General features: G+C 54.4%; 10 protein-coding genes across 10 annotated transcripts; 4 read left to right on the forward strand and 6 right to left on the reverse strand.

The window, feature by feature from the left end:
- Positions 1-825, reverse strand: BO95DRAFT_377477 (peroxiredoxin-like family protein; the record flags this gene model as incomplete). The annotated part of the gene is made up of 2 exons (XM_025583261.1): positions 1-421; positions 638-825. Coding segments are annotated over 2 exons (609 nt in total), but the record flags the coding sequence as incomplete, so codon positions are not given.
- A 980-nt stretch (positions 826-1,805) lies between these two features.
- On the forward strand, positions 1,806-2,810 carry BO95DRAFT_426309 (2-deoxyribose-5-phosphate aldolase; the record flags this gene model as incomplete). Its single annotated transcript, XM_025584752.1, has 1 exon — positions 1,806-2,810. One exon carries the CDS (start codon positions 1,806-1,808, stop codon positions 2,589-2,591), a length of 786 nt encoding a protein of 261 aa, XP_025436181.1. The 3' UTR covers positions 2,592-2,810.
- Positions 2,263-4,550, reverse strand: BO95DRAFT_401929 (transcription factor domain-containing protein). The gene is made up of 2 exons (XM_025583877.1): positions 2,876-4,550; positions 2,263-2,826 (listed from the first exon to the last, which is right to left on the reverse strand). Exons 1-2 carry the CDS (start codon positions 4,536-4,538, stop codon positions 2,666-2,668), a joined length of 1,824 nt encoding a protein of 607 aa, XP_025436182.1. The 5' UTR covers positions 4,539-4,550; the 3' UTR covers positions 2,263-2,665.
- Positions 4,551-5,764: 1,214 nt separating this feature from the next.
- BO95DRAFT_457982 (Isochorismatase hydrolase) lies at positions 5,765-6,424 on the reverse strand (the record flags this gene model as incomplete). Its single annotated transcript, XM_025588512.1, has 2 exons — positions 5,765-6,060; positions 6,124-6,424. 2 exons carry the CDS (start codon positions 6,422-6,424, stop codon positions 5,765-5,767), a joined length of 597 nt encoding a protein of 198 aa, XP_025436183.1.
- A 1,490-nt stretch (positions 6,425-7,914) lies between these two features.
- BO95DRAFT_45949 (uncharacterized protein) lies at positions 7,915-8,821 on the forward strand. The gene is made up of 3 exons (XM_025588651.1): positions 7,915-8,066; positions 8,166-8,567; positions 8,636-8,821. The coding sequence occupies exons 1-3, from the start codon at positions 8,004-8,006 to the stop codon at positions 8,729-8,731; spliced, it is 561 nt and encodes a 186-aa protein (XP_025436184.1). The 5' UTR covers positions 7,915-8,003; the 3' UTR covers positions 8,732-8,821.
- Positions 8,822-11,343: 2,522 nt separating this feature from the next.
- Positions 11,344-12,929, forward strand: BO95DRAFT_45859 (uncharacterized protein). The gene is made up of 3 exons (XM_025588571.1): positions 11,344-11,376; positions 11,469-11,775; positions 11,840-12,929. Exons 2-3 carry the CDS (start codon positions 11,554-11,556, stop codon positions 12,713-12,715), a joined length of 1,098 nt encoding a protein of 365 aa, XP_025436185.1. The 5' UTR covers positions 11,344-11,376; positions 11,469-11,553; the 3' UTR covers positions 12,716-12,929.
- A 1,223-nt stretch (positions 12,930-14,152) lies between these two features.
- Positions 14,153-14,438, forward strand: BO95DRAFT_377512 (uncharacterized protein; the record flags this gene model as incomplete). The annotated part of the gene is made up of 2 exons (XM_025583265.1): positions 14,153-14,290; positions 14,367-14,438. 2 exons carry the CDS (start codon positions 14,153-14,155, stop codon positions 14,436-14,438), a joined length of 210 nt encoding a protein of 69 aa, XP_025436186.1.
- Positions 14,439-15,199: 761 nt separating this feature from the next.
- zrfA (high-affinity Zn(2+) transporter ZRT1) lies at positions 15,200-16,306 on the reverse strand (the record flags this gene model as incomplete). The annotated part of the gene is made up of 1 exon (XM_025583263.1): positions 15,200-16,306. The coding sequence occupies one exon, from the start codon at positions 16,304-16,306 to the stop codon at positions 15,200-15,202; it is 1,107 nt and encodes a 368-aa protein (XP_025436187.1).
- A 2,968-nt stretch (positions 16,307-19,274) lies between these two features.
- Positions 19,275-21,595, reverse strand: BO95DRAFT_477720 (putative MFS aflatoxin efflux pump; the record flags this gene model as incomplete). The annotated part of the gene is made up of 6 exons (XM_025590003.1): positions 19,275-19,975; positions 20,032-20,212; positions 20,260-20,595; positions 20,652-20,912; positions 20,975-21,130; positions 21,524-21,595. 6 exons carry the CDS (start codon positions 21,593-21,595, stop codon positions 19,275-19,277), a joined length of 1,707 nt encoding a protein of 568 aa, XP_025436188.1.
- A 327-nt stretch (positions 21,596-21,922) lies between these two features.
- On the reverse strand, positions 21,923-23,177 carry BO95DRAFT_448527 (alpha/beta fold hydrolase). The gene has a single exon (XM_025587868.1). It carries the CDS (start codon positions 23,112-23,114, stop codon positions 22,158-22,160), a length of 957 nt encoding a protein of 318 aa, XP_025436189.1. The 5' UTR covers positions 23,115-23,177; the 3' UTR covers positions 21,923-22,157.
- Positions 23,178-23,323: the final 146 nt, after the last annotated feature.

Below are 23,323 nucleotides of genomic sequence, written 5' to 3' on the forward strand. Positions count from 1 at the left end.
CTCTCCCTCCCCCAAAGCCTCCAACAACTGCCCCGCCGTCAAATGATCGCCCACACTCTCCATCCGATGGACATACACGCACCGTCCCCCCTTGAACACCCACTCCCCGCCATTCAAATTCCAGGGCCCTCCGCGGAACGCACGCCGCCAGCCCCCGGCCGAGAACATCTGGCGCAGGGTCCGGCCCAGGGCGCGCACGAACGAGACCTCGGTGTAGGCGGGCGGGCGCGTGATGCCGCGGACGGAGCGGTTCATGCGCAGCTCCGAGTAGATGCGGCCGGTGGGGTCGGTGTAGACGGGAAAGCGGGCGGCGGTCTCGGCGACGTAGGGGATGATGCGGGCGGGGTCGCCGCAGCCGATGATGATGACCTGGCAGGGGCCGCCGCTGCCTGGGTCGGGGAGGGAGGCGAGCAGGCTGTCGCTCAGGTGGTACGAGAGCGTGCGCACGTAGGATTGGTCGTAGATGCAGAAGAAGTGGCGTACTTTTATCCCCCCCCGTGGGGGGACGTGGATGTTAGTGGACTGAGGGGGAGCATGGGCTGAGATGGCGGGGAGGATTGAGGTTGATGAGCAGAGCAGGGGGATATGTCTATGCCAGATCCAAGGGGGGGATGGGGATGGGGATGGCTAGGCCAACGCACTGAAAATCACCAAGGTCGTGATATTCGACCCCTTGCCGGCGATCAAGTCCCCGAAGCGGATGCTGCCGCCCGCCGAGCTCTGGAGCTCGATCTCGTACGCCTCGTACAGGCTGTCTGGTTTGGGGTCGTCGGCGGCTTTTTCGTGGTCATTGGGTCGTCCCGGGATGATGTGTTCGCTCGACATCTTTGCATGCTGTAGCCGGCAAGTGTTTCTGCAGGGGTAAGGGGAGAAACAGGAAGGGGGGTAAACAAGCAGGGATGCTGGCGTGTGGCAGATGCTTGGTTTTGTGGTCGGTAGCTCATCCCTACGGGGTCATACTTCCGCCTGGCATAAAACGTGGGATAATAGGCTGATTGAGCTTGGCGGGCAGTCGTGATGTCATGACCGTTGCTGTCCAAAGCCATCCGTGGGTACAGGTGCCGCCCCCTTCTTTTGCATCCTGCGGAAAACCCGGGGCTGTGGTCCAGGCCTTTGTTCGTCCTCAGGCACTGACGTTCAATCAGCGATTTGGAATGCTTACAAAGGGGGTTGTGGGCAGGTGTCCGCATTGGGACGTTGAGACGACAGCATTCGAGCTTTTCTCGGCTGGGGATTGATCATCCAGCTGGCAAGGTTCTGCTCTGATCGTTGAGATCGAGATCGACAGACTGAACGTCGATTCGCGATTTGTCATGATCCCTTCGCCTGTATACTGTACAGGATATCCAATTTGATAATACTTAGCTTGGCTGATCGACAGCGCCAACGGAACGTGTGCCGAGCCCTAATCCGCCTCCCCGTGGGGCAGGTCAATTTGGCCTCGATCGGGTTTTCCGGCCTGCTACTAACTACTACGAGTATGAGGCAGTCTGCAAGGGTCCTTTCCCCCGTGTTATACTTTGTAACTGGAGCTGACATACCGTATAGCATACTGAATAAGAGTCGCAGACTTCAGAAGAGATCGATATCTCCGCATCTTGAACGAATTCTCAGCAGACAACTTGTGAACTGCACCGGTGGAAGGAATTACCCAATATGGAAGGTCCTCCACCGGAAGACGCTCAGACCTTATGTACTTGCAGCCTGGATATAAAACACCCCAACTCTCCACGACACCCCAAGCAATCTTCAATACAACTTCATCAGCTCAGTCTACCAGCCTATCCAAACAAGACCTCACAACCATGTCCAACAAAATCACCGTGACCCTGCCCCAGCTGGCCAAAATGATCGACCACTCCCTCCTGCACCCGACCATGACCGACGCCGACATCCGCGCCGGCCTGCAGATCGCCCGCGCCCACCACGTCGCCACCGCCTGCGTCAAGCCCTACGCCATCCCGCTCGCCACGCAAGAACTCGCCGGCTCGGACGTCCTCATCTGCCCGGTCATCGGGTTCCCGCACGGCAACAGCACGACCGAGATCAAAGTCCTCGAGGCCACCGCCGCGGCCCAGGCGGGCGGCGCCGAGATCGACATGGTCGTCAACGTCGGCAAGGTCCTCGGCGGCGACTGGGCGTACGTCACGGAGGAGATCCGCCGCATCAACGCGGCTGTCGTCGCCAACGGGGCCGCCCTCAAGGTCATCTTCGAGAATGATTACCTCCAGCCCGAGCAGATTGCCCGGCTGTGTGAGATCTGCTCGCAGTTGGAAGTGGCGTTTGTCAAGACTTCGACCGGGTATGGGTTCGTCAAGCAGGGGGATGGGTCGTATAATTACAAGGGTGCGACTGTCGCGCATTTGAAGTTGATGCGGGAGAAGTCCGCGGAGAAGGTGCAGATTAAGGCTGCCGGCGGCGTGAGGACGTTGGATGATCTGCTGCATGTGATGAGCTTGGGTGTGACGCGGATCGGGGCCACGGCCACGGTCGCCATTCTGGAGGAGGCCAGGAAGCGGGGGATTGGAAATGAGCCTGTGGAGGTGTGGTTTGAGCCGATGGCGGAGGAGGGTACCACAGGCGGCTATTAGGTTCGGTGATTTTGCTTCGAGATTTGAGCACTCATGGGTTTCTAGTTCCACAGAATTGACTCTGCAATTCGCGGTCAAGGTCCGAGGTCAGCGTGAAAGAAGGGATCGTTGTCGAGATCCCATAACCACGTCTGTTCCAGGATTGGAAAGCCGTCCACGGTTGGCGGCCACAGAATCGGATTTTCTGCCGTCTGTTCCTGTTCTCTGCAAGGTTGAGGGGCATAGGATAGCAATGCTAGACCATGTGTTAGCTCGGGAAATGAGTTAGGAATGAGGGATGCAACCTTGATCAAAATCGTGCAGGGCCTCTGTCATTGCAGAGTCATTGGTGTACGGAATATCATCTCGACTCGGCAGAGCGCTGGGGACGCCACGGTCAAGGGTCGCTACGCCCTCCGAAGTAGAGACATCGAATGTGACGTCCCCAGTGAGAACTTGTAGCTCGTCAGGCAAACCTTGATTGGATGGTCTCCTAGGACTGCTGGGTTGCGTAGTCGTGCGTTTACTCTTACCCAGCAGCATGTCCAGCTCCTTCTGCATTATAAGCTTGGTCAGTCGCTGGAGGATGTCTAGTCCTTGGTCCGCCACCACCGAGCGCGATTTCAGCGTCTCCTGTATCTCCATCACATTCTGAAGGGCTAGCTTGGAAGCACTGGACTGCTGGTTCAAGGGATCCATGCTGCACAGAATACCCAAGGTGACTCCCGCGGTAAAGGTATGTATGCTGACGAAGGTCACAGCGTAGGTCTCGGCGACAAGCTTCAGAACTGGACTTGACTGGATAGAGGACATTCTCAGCGCTGCAGTACGACAGGCCTCCAGTGACGAGACGAATGGGGTAGGCTTTGGCTGATCAGCTTGCTCCGAGCCCGCCCGGGAAGCCTCAGAGTCCGTGCTGCTGTGCAATTTGTAAGACAGAAGAGGCCTGTGCGTAAGAATCATGGCATTCTCGTACGCCAGCATCAAAGCCATAGCCTGTAGCTGATAGATGTGGCTCTCGAAGCGCGGTCCCGTCGCTCCGATATCGCGATCTATCTCCTCTGGGGTCGAGTAGTTCGCGTGGTCGGAAATTCGGTCCCATTGAAGTTCGAGGGGAAGCCTAGCTTGCCACTGCTGTAAGCGCGAGTTGTATCTCGCCACTGCTTGAAGGGTGTCCTGTAAGTCCCGTCGCGACCTAAGCGGTTTTCCATCTTCCACCGGAGAAGTCTTGGTGCGATACAACTCGCCCAGTGCTGCTTTTGTTACCACTGACAGCTCAGACATGAGGCGTTTGTATGACAGCAATGTTGTTTTGGGCGCCTGGAGTTCGTCGGATATTCTCGGACTCTGCACCGCCTGCAGCTTGGCTGATGGATCCAAGGGCTCCACGTCGCAATCAGCATCCCATATACTGTGCGGATAGCCGTATACCACGGCAGAAAAAGTCTCGATCTCATATATAGCCCACCAACACCGCTTCCGCGTTTCATACTGCTGGCGAAAATCGGGGGACCCCAAAGGCCGTAACCGGCGGTGCAGATGCAAGGCCTGTGCAATGCGGAGTCCGCAACCGCACACAGGCCATGCCAGACGAGGGGAACCATGGTACAAGTAGTAGGTTCCTAGCAGTACGCAGGTCTGCGCTGCTTCCAGCGAGCCGAGTGACATAACGTCCAAAAGTTTGGCTCTTACACAAGACAGGATACGGTCTTTCAGACTTGAAGCGACGCCGTGTCTGGTTAGTAGTGATTGCCGATACGGGCCCACGTAGTGAATCCCGATGGCGATGACCACGAGAAAGGTGGACAAAAACGCGGCATTGGAATATTCTGCTGGTCGGCCCGGGTGGCGCTGATAGAGCTTGGGCCATCGCTGCCGGAAGTCATCTTGCTGGAAGATCAACATGAACCAGTGGGCGCGGTCAAAGTACGTGTCGACGAGCAAGCTCGCAGCTTCATATGGGGGCATCAATGATAGAAGTTCGGTGGCAGACAAGGACAAACCGTTGTGGACATATTGTCGCGTGAACAGAGAGGGCTTTTTGCTCGTTGAAGGTGCTGCATCAACTCCAGTGTTGGGGACCACCGGGCTATCATGTCGTACATCACCTCCTGGAATAGCTGTTGTTGTGCGATCCGGTGGCGCGGGGGTGTTGTGCAATCGAAATGCCTAGACATTTTGAGCCTTTGCTCCCGTTTCCATATCATAGAGGAACTCACCCCATCCACTAGAGAGAGCATCGAGCTTGATTGCCAGCAATCATCAGTTGCTGTTGCGCTTCTAGCCTCCGAGGTGTCATTTGTCTGTTGAGCAGTAACTGGGCTGGCTTCTTGGCAAGAATGCTGCTGCACGGGGAGGCGGTCGGGGGCTGGATGGGCAGCTACAGGACTATATGGCCTCCAGCGACTAGTTGAACCTGGTGTACATTGCGCCCCTGCCCTGCGGCAAAGAGTGCATGGTCGCTGAACATCACACTTCGAAGTCCATCAACACAGGGGACAGGAGACGAGGTTTTCCGATCGGATGCGTACCTTGAGCTTCTGGCGCCGACAACGCTGGCACGCGCTCAGAACCTTGCTGTTGGAACTCTGCATCCAGTGGGGCACAGCTATTGACTACTAATGATACCATATGTGCAGCTTGCCTAGCTTGAGAGTAACTACTGTAGTTTAGGTGGGTGGTGCGTAAGGGTGTAATGGAGGCGAAGTGGCAGCGTCGAGAATTCACTTTCGGCAAGTCTGCCACCGGAGCACCTTCTTCTTTCGGCAAGGTGTCAGTCTCACAATACTAATGACGTGAGTTCTGTGCAGCTGACTCATCAAGACAGACGCATAAATGTAAATAGTGAACTACTCACCTAGTCAAGAGTCTTGACTGCCTCCAATGAATACTCTACTTTGGTCTTGCTTGTGGGACTGAGCGAGTAGAGTTAGTGTAAGCGGGGTACATGTGTGAGCCTTCATCGCAATCTTTTTTTCTTAGACTTCCCTCCTTTCATCTTCGTCCTCTCCACGATCCATCATCAACACAAGTTCCCTGGAAATCCGATGCAGTCAAGGTAGAAAGCTTCAATCTCAGTTAACTACTGCTTGTGACTAACTTAAAATGACATTTCACCTGAAAGCAGATGCTAGCTTAAGTCCTCAACTAGAAAAAATGCTGGTAAAAACATGCCCGCACAGGCCACAACCAATCTATCGACGCTGCTCCTGAACCCACTGTGAAGCCGCCTCTTCCCACCGCAACACACGAGCCCCACGAGTCGACAGACGCCGCTCAACCTCGCGCTCGAGCTCTGTTGCCGTCTTTCCCTCCGAGTCGTACGTCGAGTGCGCGCCAGCAAGGAGAGTCACGCGGAACCCCGCCGCCAACGCACCCTTGCAGGTCGCTTCGACACACTTCTCACTTTGCAGACCCAGAGCCACTATTTCGTTGATATCGGCATTGCGGAGGCGCGTCGAGAGGGTAGGATTCGACTCGAACGTGTTGCCTGGAGTTTTCAGCCCATTGTCAACGGACCGTCATGCGCAGAGTCCGGTAAGCAGATACTAACCAGTCTTCTTCGCGACCACGATTTCCTCCTCGACATCCACCCGCGGGGCGAACACCAGTTCCCACGGCTCGCTGCCCCGCAGCAGCGTCCCACTCGCAGAGCTTTCTTCGTGCTGAATGAAATAGATAGCCCACGGAGATGGTTGGCTCTTCTCGCGGCAGGAATCGATGACCGACCGGACGGCGTTGAGGGTTCCCTCGGCGGACGCGATGACTCGATCCGCATGCGGGACTCTGGTTGTGGGATCGACGGCAAGCTCTTTCTGGATGTCAATGACGAAGAGAGCTTTTCGAGGCGCCATGGCTTCTGCGTAGCAGTTGTTGGATGTGTTGTTGCGGCGGTGGTGGTGGTGGGATGTTTGTTGATGGAGGAGGGAAGTTGCGGGGCAGGAGTAACTTAGCATGCTTGCGCTCACCGGTATTAGTATTACCGGCGATGATCTGCACTAAAGTAATGCATGGAGGGGTCATCGGAGATGGTATGACACCCTGCATCGTCTCCGATCATGCGTTTCTGCCCCTACATGGAATCTCATTTCCAACCCCCTTTTTGGGTGTAATAGTCATTGCGGCTCTCCTTATAAATGACAAACCGGGCACGGCTGCCTCAGTCAAGCCAAGGAGGAAATCACCGTCTTTTTTCGGGCATCAGGTGGCTTCTCATTGTTTCGGACATAGTCGAGATGCGCCGTATATCTGCAAGAGATTTGTTACGAGAAAGGGGCTAATCAAGACGTGGGAATTTTGCCATGTCCATGCTGGCCTTGATATTTCTTCTTTCCCTGGCATATCACCCGTGCCCTAATGCTGGAATACTATTTGTTCCCTGGGGTAGAAAAGAGCTTGCGCATGACGGCTTGCGCAACAAACCAGCCGCAGCGTCGTCATAGAATAAATCGCATGATCCGCATGAGAGGGTGAAGGTGCGAGAGGGACTTGCTGGAGGCGATTGATTGATGGCGGGGAGAGTGGTGAGGCTCCTTTCTCATCGACGCTCAGTTCGGAGTAAAGAGGCGCCTGCATCTTATAGAGAGTGAACATACGTCACCGGAGGAGCACTGGCGAAAACACGTACAAGTAGGATTGTCAGGATGGCCGCAAGCTGGTCAAAGACTCGGAGTTGTGTTGTTTGGGCTGTCAGGGACCATTACCCCGCACTGCCGAAAGTGGTTTAGTGGGCCCAGTGCTGTTTCGACAATACAGAATATGACAGTAGCATGAACAACTGAAAGATTGAGTCGTTCAGAACCACAGGACATGATATAGAAGGTAAACTCTCATGACAGCTATTATCATTCAACAGAGCATTACAAGGATTCTCATGCGCAATTGGGCCAAAGATGGACGATAACGATTTGTGTAGATGCATGCAGCGACGCATTCGTCTTGCCTGGCAAAGCCCCCACCCATATCATCCATTCTCCACGCCGTTTGACAGCAAACGACGGAGTCAGTGGGGTATAATCCCTAGTTTGACTATAATAAAGTTCGATAAGCAAGGCCCTTTTGCTTACACAGCAATATCTGGACAAGCATCAACATGCTTAACTCGGCACGAGGACCGGGAACCCCTCAACTCCACAGTCAAGTCGCAAGGTACAAGAACCGGAAAACGAAATGAACAAGATAGCACAGAGCATCATCTTGATAACCCATCATTGGCTCCAATAACAAATACTGTGGATCAACAAACCTGTCGTTGAGATACCATCATGCACGTCATAATGACTCCGGGACCTCCCGCCCACCGAAACAGCCCAGAGCGAAATCGCTCCATGTAAACACACACTGCCCATGCTATCAATGCGAGGAAAACCTCACATCTTCTCAATCGTCTCTACAAAGCCTCACAGCAGCTGAAGTACGTTCAAGACAGCCACCATGTCTCCAAGCGCTCAAGCACCGCCAACCATAATCTCCGCCTCACAAACCCCCGAAGAAGAGGTATAGTCCCGCTCATTCACCCCCAATCCTCCCAAGCAACACAAGCCTCACCATAAAAGACCCCAACCTAACCATACTCACCCACCACCCTCACTCTAGCGCAACATCACCACCGCAAAGCAATACATGGCCATCGCCTACTCCCCGACCGAGAACCACGGCGCCGAGTCCGTCCGCCACCTCTGCCACCCAGACAGCTGGTTCTGGAGCCCGTCCACATTTCCCGGCTGCTGCACCCCGATGGACTACGCCGACTCGCACGCCACCGTCATGCAGTCGGTCAACGACCTGCACATCGTGCGGTACGATCAGGCCTGGGCCAAGGACGGCCACGTCCTGCTGCGGTACACCGCCGAGGGGTCGCATGCGGGGAAGCCGTACAAGGGGATCGAGAGGTCCGACCCCCCCAAGCGGGCGCAGTGGAGCGCGGCGGCCATCTTTGAGATCAGCGATGGGAAAGTCAAAAGCTTCACCAAGGACTGGGATCAGAAGGTGATGCAGGTGCGTTCTTGTACTTCCGTCTCGAGGGGACTGATGGATGGAAGTGTGCTGATTGTGGGGTTTTCAAGATTCAACTCGGTTGGGCGCCTGTGAAGGAGTCGGAAGATCCGCGGTGGGAAGCGGAGATTCTGGCCAATCCCGAGAAGGGCCGGCAGGCAAAGTAGGGACGGAGGTTCTGGGAGCAAGGTGAATCACGATAAGTTGGGGGTCTTTGAGGGTCGATGTTCGTGTTGGTAGAGTAGAATGGTATGATAATTCCGCTGATTTCCTAGATCGTTTCTAAATGCAGACTTCACTGGAGTCATCCCATTCAGATCAGTTATGGAACTTGAGGAGGTTGAAATCTAAGGGACGTTGCACCTTACACGGCTGTTAATGACCCAGGGTGCATCTCCGGGCACGAGTATGTTGCATCTGGTGTCACGGTCGTCAGATCTGTAGCCAAATGCGCAACTGAATGGCAGGCACCAGGGTTCTGGGGTTGCAGTAGCACACAGTTCGGGGCGCGACTGGCTAGGGCATTTTTCCTTAATCATACAGGAGTCGCAAGATGGGTTCAGATAAAAGATTACTGCAAAAGCAGCTTGCTGGCAGATAATTCTCTAAATTTGCGAGTTCAGACCATGCTCACGAGACACACAACAACAGAAATCCATGGAAATCTCTCGAGGGGTACAGAAAAGGAAGCGTGCAGTTGGCTTCCACGGGTTGCTAACTCGCATGTCTATGGCCTATATAGATGCATTCGAATTCAAATCTTTGAGCCTTTCCATGTCTGATTCAAATTATAAGCGATTACTTACAGCATCACCTCCGACTTCGACAATTTGAACTACTATTCTAGCTAATGCTTTCCTAACTCCCCTGATTATTACGAGAAGACACCGAATGAGTCTGCTGTAAAGGTGAAAACGGGTTGCGGAGTTGTGAGCGATGCTCAAGGAATCAGACGGTGACAGGTATTCAATGGCCTTGCCCCGAAAAGAACGGCAAGAGTATCTCCGCAAGTGACTTACTACGCCTCAACTCTAGGCGCCAGTGAAACTCAACTACTGTACCAAATGGCCGTCAACTGTATTGTTTTTTGAGACTCCTAGCACATCGAGCCGTGTCCACCGCCGCCTGTGGTGGTAGCCAGCAACGGGGACTCATCTTGGCCTGAAGAGCACCAGTGCGATTGCCTGTCGCTTGATTGAGGTTACATTGCATCGTCGATGTCTCAGTTTCATGGGAGCCTAGCACGGAGCGTCGTGGCGTGGAACGGCGCGGGACGGCAGGTTGCTGCCACACTCAGAGTTTACATTCACCAGTACGATACATTCATATCCTGTCCCTGACGGAAACATACTTCGGCCTGGCTCATGCAGGGCTTTCGCACCTCTCATTTGGGAATAAAGAGTGCTGTTTGATGATCAACAACTTTGGTCTTTCGGGGCGACAGAGAGCATGGTTGAAGTAAAGTAGCGCTCAGGGATATCATTTCCATGCATAGGCCCAGTATCAGCTGACAGACTAATAAGGAAATAGAGAACAACACCCGTGACTACTCACTCTTTCATTAAGTGTCATCCTCTTCCTTACATCATAAATTCATCCACGCATTTTCATTTTCACTTGTGATAAAGGCAGCCGCATCGACTTGGCTCAGGGCTAGAGAGCGTAGAGATAATGCTGTAGCATCGTAAGGCAAACAAGATACTCTCCCCCCAGACCCCCAGAGAGAAAATCTGTCAACGGTGAACCGGCCTCAAATTGCGTAGTCTAAGACATTTTGTCTAAGGTATTTTCCCGTGCTAAGACAAATCCCCATTTGGGGTAGTGTTAGCCGGCGAAGATGATAGCTAGCCAAAAAGCACGGATCATCTCGATGAGCTTGCTGCCTAAGCTAGTCCCTTTTTATATAATGCACTGAGGTTCCATATGTGACACAGGAACCTGATCGGTTTCAAGGGTGTGCGGCCACTTCAAGATCCAAGATTTATTCACAGTTTGATGGCGAAAAAGGGTTGAATAGTTTTTCTGAATAGGCTGTGCATATTCCAAGTCTTACTGCTCACTCTGACTGGGTGTCCAAATCTCAAAGATTAGTTTAAGATTTCTTCGTGAGAGCTCTGCAGAGGCCCATTGACATATTGTAGTTAAGGATCGCACAACTGACCTATGTTTTATGTCTGAATCGACAGACTCATCTGAGTCAAATTGTCATATGATGTTCACCAAGGCATAGTGAGCTTATGCCCCACTGCTTGCTCATAAAGTCGGATTGCTTTACCAGGAGTCTGTCAAAACAGGGCTGGAACAGTGACAGGAGTCTCCAAGCTTCAAGACACGTTGACTACCACGCGTCTTGCTGACCAGATCGTCGTTCACTTTGCGGGACCCATCGATTAGGACCAAGAAATGTAGTCAATGGTCATGCGACTCTTTCTGCGATGGGGCCAACTACCTAGTATGGGTCGGGCGCCGGAAGTGTTCCGAACGAAATGCTGGGCCTGCCAACGGGATCGATCTTCAAGATTGATACCACTGCAACAGTCAATTCAAGCATTCAGCAGTGGTCCGTGGGGTCGATACAAGAGATCTATGAGAACCTATTTCTTTAGCGCGAAGGTGGTCATCATGCAGAGGAGTCAGAAAAGAAAGATGATGGTGCGGTGACGCGGTCAGCCCTACCGTTGCTCCTCGGGGTCCGCGGAAGCGGACTCGGGAGGCTCTCCCCTTATAGGGCTGGATCTGTTACATGGCTGCCTATTACCCTTACGGCCATATCTACCCTTTCTCATTCACTGTATCTGCACCCTTGATAACTGTATGACAGCCCAGACCAAGAGATTAATCTCTCACTAGTTCGAGTCTTGATTTCATGAGTTCATGAGAATATCCACTGACAACTTCGCTCAGCACATCCAAGTTGTGCACTAACCCCACGTCGCTCGTTGACTGTTTCAGACCTCTCACATTGAACATTGTTTCGTCTCTTTACCCAATGCAACTTCGCTCCTTTCTCGTCACCAGTATCTGGGTGGTGGGCTCTTTGGCCTCACCAGTCCCGGAGACTGGCGACTCCTCGCAAAAGCAACTGTCCAACGCGCCCAATTCTCGTCCCTCTTTTCTCACTGTGACCGGACATGAGGTCCACCTACCGTGTCTCCAATGTTCTCCAGAGGATGACAAGGGCCTAGTTGAGAACACAACCTCGACACCCTTCGTGGTATGGACTCAGATTCCCCTTATCCTGAGAGACCAGGATCGAAAGCTGATACTGTCCCTAGGCAATGAACCTCCGAACCGAACACAATGCCCTCCTGGTCAACAACGTCAGCGTCTTTCCCGCCGGATACCCCATGCAACTTCCAGCCCAGATGCACCACGACGGCAACATTGACAGCGCCACTGTCGAGACCGTCCTCCTGACCTACGGGGTGGACATCGAATACCTCCCACCGAGGGTCGACTCCCAGGTGGGCGACATGTACTTCGTGGAGGTCAAGTTCTTTGATTCCACCGGTCGCCCCGCCACCACAAGCGTGATCCACGTCCGCTTGTCTCGCGACGCCGACGAAGACGACCTCTCCATCTCCCAAATCATCATCGAGCCGCTCCTCGACTACCATGCGTCCCACGGCCACGGCAACAAGGTGTGGCACGCCCAGTACTGGAAGATGCTGGTGGGTAAGTACAAGTGCTGGCGCAAGGAGCAGAAGAAGGCCCTCCACAAGAGCTTGCATGCGACGCCGGAGGTCCACGTCTCCTGCGGTGATAGACCCTGTACACAGCCCTACAACACGGTCGTCACAACTGATGGGCCGGGACACCACCGCTACAACAGCAGCGAGGCCAAGTCCCCGTTTGCCGTGGCTGGCCCGTCGATGAACGCCTACGTGCACCACCACCGGTCCAACCCCAACTTCTGGCGTCTCATCATCCCGGCGATGGTGCCTGCGTTGTTGGGGATGGTCGCGGGGTTGGTCGTTTGTACTACCGGGGTGGTTGTCTGGAAGATTATCTCGTGTGCGCTGGCTCGGTGCGCTGACAAGCGGGCCAAGAGATGTGCCCGTGGCGCCGGGTGCTGCAGGGGCTCGAAAGAAGCGGTGTCAGAGAAGCAGCAGCTTCTGGCTCGGGAGATTGGGGCCAATTGCGATGTGTAGAGACTGTGATTGCCCCTTCCACTTCAGACAGACAAGACAATGCGTATTGGGGTAACCCGTGGTAGCTACGAGGTGAGAGTACGGGATGGGTGGATCGGGTAGAGAGCATGATGGGATTGTATGTGCTTATCATTCCTTGCGCAGAATGGTCAGACTTTCAATAAATTGTGTGCCTACTCGCGTCAGCCTCAGAATCAATTTTTCTCCTTTGTAGTCGAGCCAGTCCCTTTTTTTGGGCTTTGACCCACTCGGGTAGGGGAATGTTCGAGGCGAAGCTTTGGACTTCCGAAGTTCCGACCGTCAAAATACACACACACACACACCGCTGAATCCGTGCAGACTAGACTATTTCCGAGGCAGTGTAAATGGGGGCCAGGGGCTAAGCCACTGACATTGGAGGGCAACACTGCTGCCACAATATTCTCGACTTACCACTTAGCGCCGATAATGTGAATAATTCTTCGTGTCTCGGGGTCCGCGGACCCCACCCGCCGACACACGATCTGACTGTCACAGACTCACAGTACCTAGTAGAGAGCCAGTTCATCTCCAACTGGGGAAATGATTATGAGAAACCAGTCAGGTGTGCACAAACTCAAACCTTGAGTCAAAACGTCGCTGAACCATCACCCGTCACCAGCCTCAGTGGAACCACGTACTCGTATTATTATCAGTATCCTATGCGGCGTCAAGCGGAGCGGTCCAACAGCCAGAAAGATCCTTCTTCAGCCCGCCCCATTGCCGCTGGGTCCAAGAGCGCGTCGTTGATTGGCCAAGCTTCCAAGCAAAGCTTGACCAAAGCTTGAGGGGGAAATGACTGGCGCAAAAACTGGCAATAATGGGTGGGGCCCGAAACGAGGCTGCCTAGCACTCGTTTTGCTCGGTGCACAACAGCCCGTGTTCTTGCATGCTTCGCTTCGACGGCCCGATGGCTGTACAACCCATACTGCCACGCTCTCCTCTACCACGCGCACGCTCACCGCAACAACCCTCTTCGCAATTTACAGGGCTGGCTCCACTGACGTCAAGCGCCCTGAACGTCCCTGTCCAGAATAGAAACACTCACCACTCACATCATCGTCCCTCAGTTTCCCCCCCGGCCAGCACAGCACTAGACCGCATGGATGATCGATCATCCTGAGCAGTCCTCTGTCGCCCAACGACGATGAAGTCATCGCGAATCGCTGGCTTTTCGCTGATGCCTGTTCTGTAGGGCTGATGCTGCGCACTGGGTCCTGGCCATTGGACCCCGAATTGACTTTGAAGAGATAAATAATCGATGGAATCCACCGCTTGGGTGGGTTTTGTTTCTCTTTTTTTTCCCCTCCCAGAATTGTCGACACCCGACCACCACCACAAAATATATAATCCTTACTACCGTCACGCCTCCCTCTTCAACACTCACACTCAAGCACATTCACTCATCACATTTTCACCATGTTCAACTGGTTCAAGTCGTCCAACAAGGAGTCCGCTCCCACCGAGCAGCCCACCTGGGACGCCAACACCGTGACTATGCAGCAGCCCTCCGGCCCTGAGGCCCCTGTCACCGAGCGGGTCGTCACCGGCCAGCCCGTACGTCTCCTGCCCCCCCCCCCCCCCCTTCATCAAAACCCCCAAAGCTAAAGCTAACCATTTCACCAACCAACAGAACCAGCCCGAACAGATGCAAATGAGCCTCCGTGGTGGTGGTGAAGGCGAAGACGTCTGCTGCGGAGTGTAAGTTCCTGCCCCAAACCTTTCATTCAACGAATCCAACTAACAAAACCCAGCTGCGCCGGTCTCTGCTGCTTCGAATGCTGCGAGTGCTGCTGCTAGACGCGATCAACCTGTCGCCGCCATGGCGGATAGAAATATTCCCCCGATGTTTCCACGGTCTTACTATAAAGGGGTTATGACGACTGATGACCGGATCATCATGAGTCGCGCGTTTTTTGTCTATACTATACCGGATGAGAGGACGGGCGCCCGTCGTTGTGTATATTCTCATATCCCATGATATATATTAATGCAGTCTATGCTTCATGAAGTGACTCCGTACTGAGTTTGAAGCGTGTCCTTTCTACTACCATGGTCCTGGCTTGATTACGAGCTTTGAAAGAGTACTCGTCTGCGTCCGGTTGGGAATCTCATGAAACGACTTGCTTGTAACCGGTGACAACCTCATCATTGTTGCACCAGCTGCTAAGGAAAAGAGGACACGAATCCCGACATTAATTCATAAAGTCCTTGTGTTCTAGCTGCCGGTTTCTCCGGTCGCAGCCGCGCTGGATGCCGGGCTCACTGCTAAACATTTACCTGGCAGAGCCGGTCACGGAAACATAGAACTAGCGGAAGAAAACGAGAGTTGGTCCATTATAGATGCAATGCCAGCCACACAACAAATTATCCCGGATTAATTTTCCATCGCAAACAGTAACTTGTATATACACCAATCCACAGCCACCCTCATCCACTATAGTCCCAGCGGACAACCTTCCACCCTCACGCCCACTTCCCAATGAGCGCCATAATCCCCGCCCCCAACAGCGTACAGCCCACCATATACAGCAACTTGGACCGCCGGCGCGTGCGGCAGGGATCGAACAAGAAGTCGCGGGCCAACAACTCCACCAACGCACTGTAGATGAGGATGCCCGCGGAGACGGCGTTGAACACGCCCTGGATGATCAGCGACTCCTTCGAGTTGGGGTTGTAGGTCGTGCGCAGGCCCAGGCCGATCGCGATGGAGATCGGGGTGGTCAGCCCGTAGGCCAGGCAGAGGAGGTAGGGCAGCTTGGCGTGCCGGGCGAAGGGGATGGCCGACAGCCGGGCGCCGATGCCCAGCCCCTCGAAGGACTGGTGGAAGACCAGCACGGGGTAGAGGGTGGCGAACTCGGACCCCGTCACGCCCAGGTTCAGCCCGATGATGACCGAGTGGAAGATGATCCCGAACTCGAGGATCAGGAAGGCGGCGATCTGCTGCCGGAAGGACCTTTCGGTCGCGTCGGCGTCGGCGTCGGGGGAGGCCGAGGCGGTGGTGGAGGTGGCAGGCAGGGGCTTTTCTCCGTCGGGGATGCGGCTGCGGCTGCGCCCTTCCGGGTCGACGTCGTGGGTGCTGTGCAGGGAGGGGCAGGGGTCCTGGGCGATGAAGGCGCTCGTGGCCGACTCGTCGCGCTCGATGCCGTACTTGTGCTCCACGTAGACCTCGGCGGCCAGGTCGAGGAGGAAGATCAGCACGACGGCCGTCAGCACGATGGCCGCGCACCACGAGTACTCGCCCCAGTACCCAGAGACCCCGACGCACGTCTTCGGGCCGATGCGCTTGTAGGCCGGGTCCAGCAGGTGGATGAACGCGGTGGCCAGGATGACGCCCGTGCCGAAGTAGCGGGCGAAGATGTAGACATTGTGCGGGATCTTCCAGCTAGGGAGGCCCTTGGAGACCACGGGGAAGAAGGTGAACGCGGTCGAGACGAAGAGGATCACGAAGATGGAGGAGATCCGCGCCCCCAGATGGCCGTTGTACTCGTTGTCCGAGATGGCATAGTAGCAGAGCACGTCCTCCTTGCTCGCCGTGTGGAGGTTCACGTCGGAGGCGTTGAAGGTGGCCATGATTGCGGAGGAGGAGAAGACTGGGCTGCTCTGCTGCTCATGGTTGAGAACGGTGGCCCGATGGTGTAGGTCTTATAGATGTTGTTCTGGGGACCTTGGGGTAGAGGTGGATAGCAGGTTAGATAAATGGACACGCTTTCGGCGCTCTCAAGGTGTCAAGGAGGGTTTAGTCGACAGGAACTGGCCGCACGCTGTCAGCCCAGTGGGGGCAAACTGTCACATTGCCGAGTCAGCGTCTGAAACGATGACCATTGAGTGGAAGCTGAGTGGAGCATCCGTTTTTTGTGCTGCCTGCTCCACTTCGAGAACAATTTCAGCGCAGGTGCTTCCGTACGTAGTGGCCATATCGCAGAGGGAGGATAGACTCTTGAGCCTGGCAATTTGTATGATCAGAAATCTACTGCCACTGGTGCATCTGATATGAAACCACAGATTCATAGATATAAACAACAGAACAAGATTTGAGGGTGCCAAGAACGAGATGCTGGCAACGCGCACATGGACCGCCCTATAGGGCTGAGCTCCACAGGACTCCCGCAAGGTCCTCAGCGGTCCCGCCCGAAAGTCCTTGCCTTGATTCCTTCCGCACGGTGGCAGCAGCCGAGTCTGCCCCTTTTTGCACACTCGCGACCGGAGATTTTTGCTTCAGTCTGTGGTTCACTGAGATTTCCCTCCAATGGACTTTTGATTAGGATGTGTTCTCGGTTACTGGATTCGAAGGTGTTGCCGGGTCTTGCACTCGGAGCACTGTCACTAGGCACACACCACTACGAGTGGGTTCGTCCTGTTTTGCCAGCAACACATTACATCATAGCTTCACTGCAAAGAGGCAAATGAGTTGCGCTGATGCTCGAGCCACGCACTGTGACTTTCGACACTGGCGTCGCAGCCCTTCACTGACCGGGAAACAAGGAATCAGCTCTTTGTGCGACTTGCAAGTCAAGCCCCATTTTCAAAGCGTGCATCAAGCATGTACTGTAATTTATGCATGGCCTTGGCCCTTGAATCTCAACACGCGTTCCGCTCGTCGAAGCATTAGCCCGAAGATTTCATCCTTCCTACATAATAATGTTCAGTACCTCCTAATCACGTGCGGAATCACAATCGAATCACCTCGTACGAGGTATAGGAGCCAAGAGCGAAGGGCTTTGTATACTCTCTTTTTACATTATTGGCCTTGCAGTCCATGTTCAGTCAATTTAAGGTGTGTAATATTTTTCACCCCTGCATGGACATTCGGGCATTTGGCGCAAACGACTGAGATTACGACCAGCAGTGCAATCGCATGAAGAAAAACACATCCGGACAAACGAAGTGATGGCTGAGAGATTGGAGACCACAAACTCTGGGAATAGTTTTGACTGTACCTTCACTACCCGCTTTACAGTTATCTAGGAGGTAGAGTTTTCCTAGCAGTGAGAGTGAACGGCGAACGCACATTCCCGATGCGCTCTCCCGCTGAGTTTCTTTCATACATTTAGGAAGCTCATAAGCTTTGTACGTTGAATTCCTTTGTGTAAATGAAATTCTCCTTCTCTTCACGCTGTGCCACCCAATAATCTGTGATATTCTCCTAGTGGCCAGGAGGGCTATAAAAATGATCATGACCATTCTAACAACTCGCCTTGGCCACGCCACCATCCATCTGGCCCTGTCAAGATTATCACTTGACTGTCTCATAACACAGACAATCAAAGTCCAAATTTGCTCCTGAGTCCCGCCACAATGGATGATTGCGATGTATTGTTCGGCCCATTGTTTCTGTCTGGCACAGAAGGGCCCGTCATCGGCTGCACGTTGCGAGCGGTAGGCCCCCACGTTGACCAGCTGAGCTGGGACGACCTGGAACTGAAGCTGGTCCAGGGCATGCATGCATACCGGACCACTCTTCCCCAGGCGTCTCCTTTCTACGGGGTGATCTACCGAAATTGCCTGGTGCGATTTTACCGGGAGGTGCTGGGCGAACCGGGAGCGATAATCACCGAGTATCATCCGACTCTGCTGTGGGGACCCAGGGCGATGCATGTCGATATTGATCGTGAACTCATCGAGCTGTGGTTTAAGCAGGCGCGGGGCGTCGCTGTGCGTGAACAGTGGTAAGTGACTGTATACTCGAATACATATCTACTCTTTCTCGATCGAGCGCGAAATTAGCCGCTTTTTACTGCTATCATCTTTAGTATGAGATCATAGATACAAATCGATATCCAACCACTTGTTTTCAGTAGTAACAAACGAGGTATTTGATAACTCCAGGCTGGCATATGTGATGCTGATATCTCATGCCGTGCTTGTACACAGTATCAATCAAATAAGCGTATATCCCCTCTAGCCTCATCAATGCCAGAGTCCTTTGCTTACGCAAACCTCGGCCATCAAGCTCAATAATTTTGTATCTGCTGCTATTGTGTTTCCCAGGCATCTATGTGGCGTGGCCAACCCTAGGCCTACCGGCTCATGAGCGCCCGGCGGACATCCTAATCCCCGAGCCTCCAATCCTGCAGCGAAACCTGCTCGGACCTTCTCTCCCCCGACTAGGACTGGAAGTGCCTCCTTTTCTTAAAATCTACTTCTCCTCTTTGCCACTCGAAGATGCGACCGGCCATGGGTTTAGGAAATGTTTGGATCATAGTAGACCATATCTTGCTGGTCGTGATACTTGTATACCTGGTACTCGTGGCCAAGTCCAGATATAGAATACTCTGTGAGACGGTTATGCATCCTCTATAGTCTGGAATGGGCAGACAAGCAACAAAGAATGTGAAATCTGTCTACAAAGTCCTCGAAAGAAAGGGTAGTGTCGGAAGCGCGACGGATAGAGAGCCATCTACCAAAGATAAGACCGTCCGAACCAGAGAAGCGAATATGTATTGAGTTAGAATAGAATTACTATCGGAAATCTAGCTAATAGATGCGTATTGCTCCCCGTTTTCAAGAAAGTAATCAAAGATAAACAAAACCCCGAAGTCTATTGACCCCCCGCAGCATCCGCTTTCTTCTCTGCACTCTCCCCCTTCTTCTCCGCATCAGGCTGAGGCTGCCCCTGCTTGATACTCCTCCACTCCAGCGTCGCGGCGCCCAGCAGCGTCAAGCACGAAATGATCAGCCCAGCCCAGAACACCCTCCTGAGCGCCTCATTATACGAATGTAGCACCGTACCACGCAGATCCGCCGGCATCGCATCCAACAGCTCCGTCACGCCCCCGGAGGTGACCAGCCCGCGATCAAACCCCGGCAGCCCGGCCAGCCTCTCCACCAGCTGATTAGCCAGGATATTCTCGCCGACCGACACGAACACCGCCGCCCCAATGAGCTGGCCGAACAGCATCAGCGCCAGCCCAGACGGCACGTCGGGCTTCGGCAGGACGGTCTGCGCCGCGAGGTTGGGAACCTGGAAGCACAGCCCCAGACCCAATCCGTAGACGATCTGGTAGCCGATCCACTTGCCCGCGCCGGTGTCCACCTGGAAGGTGGTGAGGAGACCCGCGCCGACGGCCATGATGCAGGATCCGATGATGGCTAGGGGGGTGTAGTATCCGACCTTGGAGTTGGTGATGCCCCCGCCGATCGAGCCAACGACCATCGCCAACATCATGGGTAGAAGGCGGATGCCAGACTCCACGGCGGAGTTGCCTTTGATCGATTGGAACCAGATGGGGAGGAAGTATACTGCAATTCATGTCAGTGACGTATCATGGTTTGCGGTCAGACAGAATATAAACTACCGAAAATGTAATTTCCGGAGCCCACACAGAGGGTCTGCCAGAAGCCGGAGATGATGCTGCGCTGCGAGAAGATTCGCACGGGGAGCGTCGCGGTCTTGGGAAGGAAAATCTGCGCGGCGATGAACGAAAGGAGCAGGACGCCTGCGAGGACCAGGCAAGCCACGACGCGGCCGTTGCTCCACTGTTGAGTGTTAGTTGCGGTCTAAGGGATCAATCTCGATGACTTACGGAATACGTCTGGCCACCCCACTGGAGTGCCAGAATGAGGCAGACTACACCAGAGACCAGGAGTGTAGTGCCGAGGAAGTCCAGCTGTATCAGCTTCTCAGTCCACGAGACTCTGGTAGTATCTTGCTTGGGAACCTTGAGGCAAAAGGCGATGAAGACCATAGCGGCGCCACCGATTGGCAGGTTGACATAGAAGCACCATCGCCATGTCACGTTCGATGTAAAGGCGCCGCCGATCAAGGGTCCGACGATTGAGGCGATGCCGAACAGGGCACCGAACAGTCCCTGGATTTGGGGACGCTTCTGCAGAGGTACCGAATGGATGATGCACATGATCTATCATAGGACTATTAGCATTATATCTTCTCCGAAATAGGGACAGACTGCCTCACAGTTCCAGCGAGAATGCCAGCAGCACCAACGCCACAGATAGCTCTTCCAACGATGAAGGCCACGGAGTTGGGGGCAGCACCGCAGATGGCAGAAGCAACCTCGAACAGTAGAATGCTGGCGAGGAAGACTGTTCTGACAGAGAAGAGCTTGTACAGCTTGCCAAACAAGAGTTGAAATGCGCAGCATGTCAACAAGTAGGCGCTGCCGTACCAGCCGACGTCGTCGAAGGAGTTGAACTCATCGGTGATTTTGGGGATGGCCTGTGAGTTGCGTACACATCAGCGTCAAGTCAGGACAGGACATAAGAAAAGGATGCTCGTACAGTCGAGATAATCGTTCTGTCCAGCGCGACCAGAAACATGGCGACAAAGGCCGAGACAATCAGACAGACAACCCTAAGTCTCGATTGACCCTCGGGTGGGCCCGGAGGGCCAGAAGGGCCCCCAGCGTTGGCTGCCCCTTCGCTTCTGGCTGCTGCCTTGTCCTGATTGACCAACTCCGGATTCTTGGTACCAGCTGACTCGATGCTCGCAGAAGTGGAAGTGCGTGGGGGATCCATGATAACGTGGTGTTCGGCGCTCCGCGAGGCAGGGGCGCAATCAATCGGATGAAAACGCACGAGTGGTGAGTCTGTTTCGCAGGCAGATCACTTATCGAGGGAAATGAAGGTTTTTAAAGGGCCGCAAGGGGCTAAGAGTGCGTTCCAAGACATTCACTTCAAGCAATTGGCAGTGAGCATGACCAGCGGTCCGGGGGTTGCAGAACCCAGTGGTCGGGGGTTAGAAAGTGCGAGGCTTTGCAAGTGGCGTCAAGTTCGGCCCTCATAAACCCCGACTTTTCCCCTTCATCCCTTTCTGTTCCATCAACAAACCACAAACCTGGCATTCGGACTCCGGGACTTTCTGCAGCATGTGCGTCTAAAAGCTTGGTAGCCTGAAGCCATGGCGACGCTATTCTTTGCATTTCCACCGATTGCGCCCGTCCGAGCGTGAGTGCTGACGGTCAGCGACGCAAGGCCAAATGTGATCGCGCCCCAGATTCTGCACGATAATCACCAGTCATCCTTCACCGCGTTGATAATATCTGGTCAAGTGCCATGAAGCACGCAGATTAGCAGTGCCTGATCTGCGGGTCTAATCAGACCTGGCGCACACCCTTTGTCTCTCTCATCGCGTTGGTACTTGATCTGCATCGATCTGCACACCGGTGATGGAGAAGGGCTTGCTATATGAAGTGGATATCATTGAAATTGAGATATCAGCCTCTTCCGACCAGGATGAACTGGAGTGTTTTTCACACAAAAAGGCAGGTCAGGACGCTCTGTAGCAGCCCTAGTCAATTTTCGACTATGGCTATGTCGCATCTTTCACCGTGTAATTTGTCTCAAGCTTGACAATTTTGCAGGTCATAAGAATTATCCCAGCAGTGTAGAGTGCAATGCCTCAGTATGCGACTGATCAGTCTCAAAATACTATCCAGACCTGGCCAAACATCCCCAGGAACCCTCAATCCACCAGCCCCAGGACCCAAAACACCTCATCCCGAATCACCTCCGGTGCAACCAACTGCAAATTATGCGTCCTCGCCTTCCCTGTCGCATACACAAACCGGCTCCGACTCGACAGCGACAGATGAGCCCGTTGCCCTCGCTCATCCATCTCCTCCATGACCGCCAGCCGCTCCGCCAGCCGCCGTCTCGCCTCCTCCGAGCCATGCCCATGCTCCACCCCATAAGCATAAACCTTCCCAAAATCCACCGACTCATTCGCAAAAATCACACTCAACCTTCCATCCCCAAGCGCCTGCACCCCCTCGGGAATCGCCTCATTCAACTCCTTGGTACTCGCCGCAATGAGCGCCAACTCCGCCTCCGCCGTCGCCCGATTCCTCACCTCATCCTCCTTAATCGCCCGATACTCCTCCGGCGCCACCGCCACGTTCTCATCCAGCCCCACGATGGCATAGTAATCGGAATCCCCCATCAGACTCGGCCAATCCGCAGGCAGGGGGGTTTGCGCCCGCGGCGAATCGACAATCACCATCCCGACGACGACGTCGGGGCCGCGTTGGCGCAGGAACTCGCGGACCAGGACCCCGCCGTAGGAGTGGCCGATCAACACGTACGGCGGCGGGATCTGCGCCGCGTCGAGCAGCTGGGTCAGCTCGCAGACGCGGTTGTGCGCGGTCGGCGGCAGCAGCAGCAGCGGGGAGGGCAGTTCGCTGCTACGCCCGTAGCCGGCTCGGTCGTAGGTGTAGACGCGCGCCCGGGCGGCGATCAGGCGCTGCACCGCGACCCATTCGACGTGCGAGCTGCCGAGGCCGGCTTCGATGATCACGGCCGGGGGGAGGCTGCCATTGCGCTTCTGGCGTTCCGGGCCCGCGGCGGAGAGGAAGAGGGAGGGCCCGGGTTCGGGTAGTGGGACGAGGGCGGAGTGCGTGCCTTTGTTCCAGGAGGTGGTCATTGTAGCTGAAATGATATTGAGTGGGAGGGCTGTGATGACCAGTCTCCAGTGTGTAGCTTGGGGGATGAGCGCGAGAAGCTTGAGAAGGAAGAGGAAGGGATGGGGGTGCTACTGGAATTAAGTCTAGTTGCTCGTGCTTATCATACTAGCGGCTTATGGCAATGCTTATTCGTGCAATTGACTGTAGCCTGGTTCCTGGCATGTTAACT

This window comes from Aspergillus brunneoviolaceus (genome assembly GCF_003184695.1).
Source record: "Aspergillus brunneoviolaceus CBS 621.78 unplaced genomic scaffold BO95scaffold_131, whole genome shotgun sequence".
Taxonomy (NCBI): Eukaryota; Fungi; Ascomycota; class Eurotiomycetes; order Eurotiales; family Aspergillaceae; genus Aspergillus; species Aspergillus brunneoviolaceus.